The 8,831-nt window shown below is 45.0% G+C and overlaps 2 protein-coding genes across 2 annotated transcripts; both read right to left on the bottom strand.

Annotated features, from left to right (window-relative positions):
• Positions 1–1,706: 1,706 nt before the first annotated feature.
• On the bottom strand, positions 1,707–6,156 carry CCR75_001541 (uncharacterized protein; the record flags this gene model as incomplete). Its single annotated transcript, XM_067959643.1, has 4 exons — positions 1,707–1,736; positions 1,838–1,915; positions 2,240–2,344; positions 4,471–6,156. The coding sequence occupies 4 exons, from the start codon at positions 6,154–6,156 to the stop codon at positions 1,707–1,709; spliced, it is 1,899 nt and encodes a 632-aa protein (XP_067814590.1).
• A 761-nt stretch (positions 6,157–6,917) lies between these two features.
• CCR75_001540 (uncharacterized protein) lies at positions 6,918–8,831 on the bottom strand (the record flags this gene model as incomplete). The annotated part of the gene is made up of 1 exon (XM_067959642.1): positions 6,918–8,831. The coding sequence occupies one exon, from the start codon at positions 8,829–8,831 to the stop codon at positions 6,918–6,920; it is 1,914 nt and encodes a 637-aa protein (XP_067814593.1).

Below are 8,831 nucleotides of genomic sequence, written 5' to 3'. Positions count from 1 at the left end.
ACTCTGGTTAAGTGTCGTCACGGGAGCGGTAATCCGTCTCCTCGTGCGCACTTACCAAGTAGGAAGTAGTTTTCAGACTGATTTATATTTAATAGAATTAAATACAAATACCTATTTTTACCAATTAAAATGTTATCTCTATAGATATCATTTAATATGTATTGCGAGCGTATCTTTATAGATACCTCGCGTAACGGATGAAGCTAGCCGTCATCACGGATGACGCTGGGCGTCATCCCTCCTAATGTGGATGCACCCATGTGCATCACATCCACAAGGGTTGGTCACAAATGTGCACCACACCCAAGTGTTGGGTCTAATTACTATTATTTAGTAGTTGACCATCCCCTTAAGTACACCAAGTGTACTTAACGGGGACTGTGTAACATAGGGGCAACTTTAGCCCGTTACACAACTGATCACCAGAAACATTATCAACCGTCTCCGCTTACTCGCGGGGACGGGAATGCTCGTGATCAATATCCTCCCTCAAATAATAAAGGTTGTGTCCAAATCACGATGTTAATTCGGGTTCGTCAAACGAGGCGAACCCGATTTTTCCTCCCCCTCCTCATCCATTGACGAATTCGAGTGGTGAGAAGCGTTTTCTTGTTGAAATCTTCTCGAGTTATCTCGTTCGTTGGCGAGGGTATTTACCCTCGCATGATAGTTGGGAACCTCGTTCCCAAATGATGTTGGACGTTCCGGGTCTCGTCCTATCGTTTGACGAGACCCATCCTCCTCGACATAAAGTCCATCGGAGAACGAGCGCTTTTCGCGCTCGTGAAAGGATTGGAGGTTCTCAATCCCTTGACGCATCTCGTAAGAGATGAGCAACCTCCAGGCTGTCACGTTAGAATCCGAAGGTTTAACGGACCACATCCTGGGTGATCCGGCGGCCTTATCAGTAGCCACTGAGTCAGGCGATGCCGATGACTTGGATCAGTCACCTACAATTGGTGTAGCAGGTGACTTGTCACCGTCACCTGCAATGTCATTAACAGAACGTACGGGTCCATGTAGCTGAAATACGCAACTCCTTTGTTATAGGGAAAATGTTTGGGCTTGAGACTCACTATTCTTTTGCGTTACATTTCGTAAGTGAAACTCTCTAAAATGATTGACCATTGTTTAGGTCACAATATATTCTCTTGTCATTGATGCTTTCTATAGTTAGGTTCGTTCTCAAATCAGATTGCATCCAATTGGCCATGCTGTCTCTTGCATACGCTGATAAGATTGCGTTCTCAGCTGGCTAAATAGTAGTCGACTCGTCCTGTTCATGTGGTCCATCCAGCCGTGTGTCAAGTTTTATCTTAATAAAAAAACGAAAAAAAAAATAATATTCTCGCACCCTCCTGGAGGTAGAAAAAATAAAAAAATTACGATTAAAAGAATAAGACTCGTGATGAAATGGTAACATCATCATTTGATCGAATTGCTAAATGTGCTCGGTCGATCTTAAACAGTCAAAATTTGGCGCTGTTTTACATCCACAATCGGCTAGACCCACACGTAAGAAGCAACCAGCGATGAGCGCGAGCGATTTCGGTGTACGACCTGATGCTTTCTAATCCACTGACGGATTCCAAACGTTCCATCGCCTCCTATTGATTCCCGCACTTCACTTTCCAGATCGAGGTCATCATTAATTACAACACACGAGCTACGATCATCCAATGGTGCCGCATTCGCTTCACGGGGTTCTAGCTCCAGTGAGCGAGAGTATCGGCTCTCTTCAGACGAATATGGCAGTGAAACATGAAGCATTTTCTACAAACAAAGAAACACATTCTTAAGTTTACATCTCACGCACGCTATTGTGCTGCTATCGTACGTCCACATTTCCGTCGAATTGGAGAGTGTAAGCAACAGACTGTCGATGCAGAATTTCCATAGCGAGCTCGCCCATTTTCTGAAGTCGATAAAAATTCACGAAACCGTCTTTATCAGAGGCAGGCAACTCGATTAAGGAGGCGAAGCTCTAAGATTTAAAAACAATTAGTCGTCAAATACCGTTAAGCTGTGGAAGAACAACGCAGAGCTTGCCTGAAGGTAAAGTCCAATATAAGGCATACTTGGGTTCGCGGTCTTACGCATTAGTCTATTAATCTCACGGCAACCCTTGTCCGAGAGTAATTGCATTTCATTCATCTTCTTCTTCGCACTCAAACTTAGCTATCAAGATAAATTTGCTGTTAGGTAATTGATAATCTAGAGTATATTGTCGGAAACGTACACAGTCGATTGTCTTACGTAGCCGCTGCACCGCAGTCGATTGCAGAGCATACAAAATAGAAGCTAGCGTATCGTGATTGTGGAACGAGATACAAAAGTCTGCAGCCTGATCAAAGTAAAATAAGATAAGGACGCTGTGTCGCACACGTTTACCACGGTAATACCTGAAGGAAAAATGAAATCACATATGCACGTTCTTCAGGAGTATCTTGAACAAGAATTGCATTTATCACGTAGGCTGAGAGCTACAAAAAGATACAATGAATGTCAATTAGTAAACGAAACTAACGTTCAAAAGATTATGCGACTTTTCAGCGCCCCGTACGTGCTGGAACCATCGTTTGATGCTGATGAACTCAAGTGATAATTTTTTTGATCCTGGTTTAATTAAGTCTTGAACTATGGTGTTGTGAGACCCACACAGCAAAATCAGCTCCATTTGAATGTAACTAAAAATGCATGGATGCCTGTATGCACCTCACCTGGAATTTTGCAGAAGACAGCGTGCGTGAGAAGCGTACACTGTGTAGCCCACTGCTCTGCGTCAAAATACCTACAGCAAATATAAATTAATGACAAATGAATTGAGCTTTTAAGAATGATAATTTACCGGTGCAAGTCATTCGGAAATGGTTCATAATTTAAAATTTCGACGTTTGACTCAAGACCGTATATACAAGTCATTCTTCCTGGAATCATATCGTAGTTTTGTGCGTAATTTCCAGCTCCAAGTAGACCAAAGTAATGCTTGTAAAGTGCAAAACACTCATCAATTATCGGCACTAAATTTTCGATCAAAATGCCGTTACTTTGGCATATAAGGCTATAGAAACGATCATAAAGATCACCAGCCTCTTTCGTCTCTGCTTCACTAAAAAGCAATACAAAAATGAAAAGTCGAATAATTCCTTCACCTGAACACACAAGCCCACAACAGTATAAGTACGTCAAATCCAATAACGCCAATTTCAACAGGAAATTCGCCAATGACGCGGTAGACTTACTCTGTTTACCTTTTCGAACATGCTTGCTTAAGCGCTCTTCCAATTCGTTGAGGCTTGTGAAGGTGTCTAGAAAGAGCACAAAAGCCACAAGCTCGACCAAACCAACTTCCACTCCGTAAATTAGTCTTTGCAGCAAACTGTCAATAGTTATCGAGCGTGCAAACGACGAGGTGTGCCTATCCTTGTCCACCATCTCCCACGCATTGTAAGGCACTTGCAAATCAAGAGACCCGACATATTGTGGGAATTCTATAGAAGTACGTTTAATGATGTCTTCGTCAATGCCGTTGGCTTTAAGCACTTGTGATACTCTTACCACATCACAATCTCTTGACGCATTGACTAAAAATAAAACCTGATGGTCAAATAAATCTCGTTTGTCATTGTGGCAGCCGGCACACATCAATATTTCGAGACACAAAGCTCGAGCTTCTCTACAGCCGCCGGGATCGGATGCAAGCAAGACTGCTAACGGAGTTTGTCCATACCGATTTTGCACGTTAAGAGTTGCACCATTTTGCAACAGAAGTAGAATGATTTCTGGATTGGGAAGAGCGGCGGCCAAATGCAAACTAGTATTGCCATTCAGCGTGGGTGCATTCGGATTGGCACCCTTCGAAAGACAAAGCTCGACAAGCTCCGTGCGCTCGCTTCTTACTGCAAATTCCAGCGCCGAAAAACCATTTGACCACGCAATACGATGAACATCAGCTCCAAGAGCTAGCAGCGTCGCAGAACCTTCGAGAGATACCGTAAAGCACATAAACATCAACGGAGTAAATCCATGGTTCTCCGTCGCATCGATATCAGCTCCTGCATCAATCAAGCTTTGAATGATCGAAGCCATGTCGATGGACTGCTTCACGACGTGAAGCGGTCGTCTTCCCTTCCCATTGCACAAATTAGCATCTGCTCCCATTGAAATCAAAAATTTAACCATTTTAAGCTGGCCATTGTGCACCGCTGCGTGAAGCGGCGATCCTTTTCCAGACACGGGTATGAACCCAAAAACCTGCTTTCCTCGAGACTTTTCCCACGAGCAGAGCGCGTTGAGCTCCACAGTCGATGAACGCAGCCATCCAGCAGAGTCCAAGTCTCCACGGCGTGCTGCAATACATGTTAGATAGCGAAACATCTCCAAGTCTAGAGACAGCAGCTGATAATAGAAAAACTCCGTCATAAAAGTGAGTCGCTTTGGCAAGGATGCATTCCGAACACGCTGAATGACTTTGTCAAAAGCCATGCCAATGACTGGCTCGCTATTGATCGCAATCAGCGATAGTCCAGGAACTATTGCAGCGCTTAGAGCTGCTTGTGACTGCTTTCGAACACTATGCACGATAGCGCCGCGGCCATTCCCATCCGGCGTAAATTGAATCCCGACATCATTGGTCGAAAACGATACTGAAACACGAGATCCAGAGAGCGCCATAGAGTCAAATTGGTAGCTTTCACCTTTCGGCTCATAGATTTCGATCCATCGAATTGCTTCCAGAAATGCTCCAACTATATTCGCTTTATTTTGACATGCTGGGTGATGTAAGTATCCAAACTTCAGTAATGCCCGATGTATAGGCAGATCACAAAGCGATGACATCGTAAGAACATATCGAAAAATTGCTGTCAACGCGTCGTCAGTCACCTCAAAGAGTTCGCCGTTATACCGAGCAATCGCTTCTGTAATAGCTTTGCCAGCAAATAAAATGACTTCATGTTTGTGCGTTGGAAGCGACATGCAGTCGAGCATATTGATCACGCTAATAGCTTGCTTCCAATTACAAACCGACACGTCCTTCGAGATGCCAAAATTTTCTTGCGCCTTTTGCTTTAAAACTTTTAAGTTTTGCTCCACCTTGCTGCGCGTAGCCTTCAGCTTCTCAGTCTCTAAGCTTGCGTATGCTTCGGAATACAATGGAAGAAAAACGCGGTCTTCGACGTGTCTCCTAATTAGACGCACGAGCTCATTTCCCGGCAACATTTCAATTTCTGGATCCTGATAAAGCGACAAATGGTGCCGATCAATAATTGCGTCATCCAAATCAACTATAAAATTGTGAATCGCCACGTACGAGTGATCATCATCATACTCTTTAAATATAACCAGCATTTCGGCGACTACCATGTCAGTAATAAAAATTTTATTCAAGTGTTTCGTGACGGCATTCAATCCAGCTTTTTCTTCGTTCACAGTCAAATTCATCTCGTACCATGGCGTCTTTGCTTTTCGGACGGATCGCAAGGCTGTGACCCACAATTCGGCTTCGATCTGACTAGAGCAGGAGCACAATAATTTGTAAAAGCCTTTTTCAATCTGGAATACGTAAGCTTTGGCAGCCACTCGAATATCCACATGCTGTACAGAGACGACTCCATCATTTAATTGCATACAGCCCTTTATTTTCTTCCTGCAATTATTTTTGTAGTACGCGATTATGCCATCCGAGAAAAGAATAAAAAAGCGCATTTTCCAGCTCTTCCACATGTGACCCTGCTTTTTAAGCCAGCCCATTTTTACATAATTGCCTAATTGCACTTGCGAGGCATAGAATGCGTCGTTTAAAAGCGGGTCCGAGCCGTGGCGCACCATATGGAAGGCTTTATCTCGCTGCATTAGCGTCTGCAATGTCTCCATGGCGTCCGAAGACGACCGCGACGACCGCGATGTCAAACGGTCTCGAAACATTGAGGACAATGTGCTGCGGCGATTGTCGAGGTCGAGCTGCTCGACTCTTTCATCAATTTCGAGCTCAGCATCGCGCGTTGGCGGCCGTGGTCGGCGTTTTTTGCGGCGCAGGAAGTTCGAATGCTTGCGAACCTTCAAAGCACCTTCGCTTTCTACTGAAGGAGGATACGTAGGTGTACAGTGGTCCACACTCTGAAGTGTTGGGCGCTTGTGGTACCAGCTGGAAGCCATGTCGGTGGGAATGACTTGGTAAATGACTTGCTACCGCCGATATTTAATTGATTTTGTAACTCGTATTTTTTTCTGGCGGTCAGCATTACAAACACGAATTTTGTAACCTAAAAACTGCCTATCTCAAAACGTTCATCCATTAGCAATGCTGTTCCTATGGCATTTCACAAAGTACACCATTTTTCGGGCAAAATGGCAAATTTTTCAAGCAACGGTTTTGTGATAAAACTTTAACAGGTTCCTAAGACGGAAAGGACAGATTTCTTCGAGCACCATCTCGTCGAGGGTTCTCTAAGAGAGCGTTTTCCGGAAATACTTTTTTCTGCAAAAGTATTTATTCCACCTAACCCATCCCGATCTTTGCTACATTACGAGGAAAACATTAAAAATAATCTGCTAATCCTTGGGTGGCCGTAACATCGTAAAAGCTCTGTAGGCTCGAGCCGCTTCTAAATGGCCAAAGCTGTGTTTATATACTATCGCTCGACTTTTATTTATGTTGCACAAAGCTCAGGTCAAATGATTGTTTTCTTGTTGAGCATGTAGCTAAGTCAGATGATATGGTGGTAAAAGCTCCACTTAAAACTGCTGATCTCGTAAATCTGATGACTTTTACTTCTAAAGTACGAGCATGTATCACTAAACACGAGGTATTAAATTTTCTGCTTGACAAAATCTTAGATATATTAAATCTAGCTGCGGATACAAATGTGATCACTCTAGATGAAAAATACACGTGCGTTCAAAACCGTGTTCTGTAATTAAAATTTAAAGTTCTCGACTCCCACGAAAAAAGATGGCAACTCCTCCGGCTTCATGAATTTCTTCTCCATCGTGGCTCGTATTTGAACCTCCACGAGACCTTCCTTTATAAAACGTTTACCTAAAACAACACGGAATGGATAGCCAATTAGCTCTGACTCCGCCAGCTTCGACCCCGGGCTCTCTCGCAAGCGGTCATCAAGAAGAACATCATCCCTCACGAGGCCAGCCACGTTGCCGGATGCTAGCCTTTCAGCTATGTTCCATGCAGCCTGGCACACAGGATCGTCCCGCTTCTTTCCGCCAATTGACATAACTAGAACCTTGTACGGTGCAATTTCGGTAGGCCACACAATGCCATATTCGTCATGCGAGGCCTCGACCGCCGCAGCAATTAGCCGGCTGACACCGAGACCATAGCAGCCCATCTCAAGCGGATGTGATTTGTTTTTGGCATCATTGTGCGTTGCGCAAAATGGCTTCGAGTATTTCTGTCCCAGGTAAAAGACGTGACCAACCTCAATCCCACGCTTATCCTCAAGCACCGCACCGCTGCCACCATTACAGCGTGGGCACCAATCGCCAGCTTGTGCCAATCGAAAGTTCCCCCAGACTATACAAGTGTGTTTCTTTTGCTTCGACAGGAGCTCGGCAACAGCACAAAGAGCCTTTACAGCTAGTGACGCGTGCAATTGATGCTTCAACGAATCATCGAGTAGCAAAGATAGCTTTGACGCCGGGTCACAATTCGATAGCAGTTCTACTATCTTAACTTTGTTTTCAATAATTTCACCTTCGTCGCCGCCAATATACGGTTTGGCTGCTAAAGGATTTACCTCGCGATCGTGCCGAGCAAAGCAAAGAGCCATTCGAGGGATTGGATTGGCTTCATACTTTCCATTCTTAAGATCGAATTGCTTCTGCTCGTAAACAAATTTGATTGAAAACCCTTGTGTTCCCGCAACCTCTTGTAGCTCCATAATAGCCTTCCATATTCCTGCACTTTCTTTGCGAGTCTCGTCTTGAAGGCGTGCAATAATATCGTCAAGCTTTGTTGATATGGCGACGCTGGTTTCCACCGAAACTGTATTAGTTTTCGCTAAGATCCCCTCTGCCTTTTCCACGTTTGCCGCGTAATCACACTCGACTGACGAGCACGATAATATCGCGTCTTCTCCGACATCCGCTAGCACGTGGAACTCATGCGAGAGATTACCACCAATATTCCCAGAGTCTGCCTCCACGCGCCTGACTGGCAGTCTGAGCCTGGAGATTAAGACCGCGTTATATGCAGCCGTGACATCGTGGTACGTCTGCATTGACTTCTCGTACGATACGTCAAATGAGTACATGTCTTTCATAATGAATTCTCTCGCTCGCAATAGGCCGAATCGCGGACGGATCTCGTCACGAAATTTGCGACCAATCTGGTACAATCTTAAAGACGAGTCTGTCTCCCCTGCAGCATTATAATGAAGCGCCACGAGGCTTGTAATACTCTCTTCATGTGTAGGTCCTAAAATCAGGTGGTCTTCGCGTCGGTCCTTGAGCGTCATGAGCTCCGGCCCGCGACTCTGCCAGCGGCCCGACTGTTTCCATATATCGTTCGGTGTCAAAATGGTCAGGTCCACACGGTTGCCACCAATCTTTTGCATCTCGTCGTCGATCAGCGCTTCTAATTTGCCCATGACGCGGTGGCCGAGCGGAAGCAACGCGAAGAGACCGTGGCCGCTTCTGCGCACGAAACCTGCACGCAATAGCAGCTGATGACTGGGTACCGCAGCATCTGATGGCGTCTTTTTCTCCGTTGGGGCCCAAATCATAGACCGCAATGCACAAGGTGTGGCACGAGCTGAGGGCAGCGTCGACAGCCATTTCCTTGCTGAGCTGTGACGTGCGCATTCTGTCCACAT

The sequence above is a fragment of the Bremia lactucae genome, assembly GCF_004359215.1.
Source record: "Bremia lactucae strain SF5 chromosome Unknown BlacSF5_NotPlaced_200_SHOA01000120.1_2678225bp, whole genome shotgun sequence".
NCBI lineage: Eukaryota > Oomycota > Peronosporomycetes > Peronosporales > Peronosporaceae > Bremia > Bremia lactucae.
The sequence above is the reverse complement of the archived record's forward strand: the minus strand, read 5'-3'. Positions and strand labels throughout refer to the sequence as shown.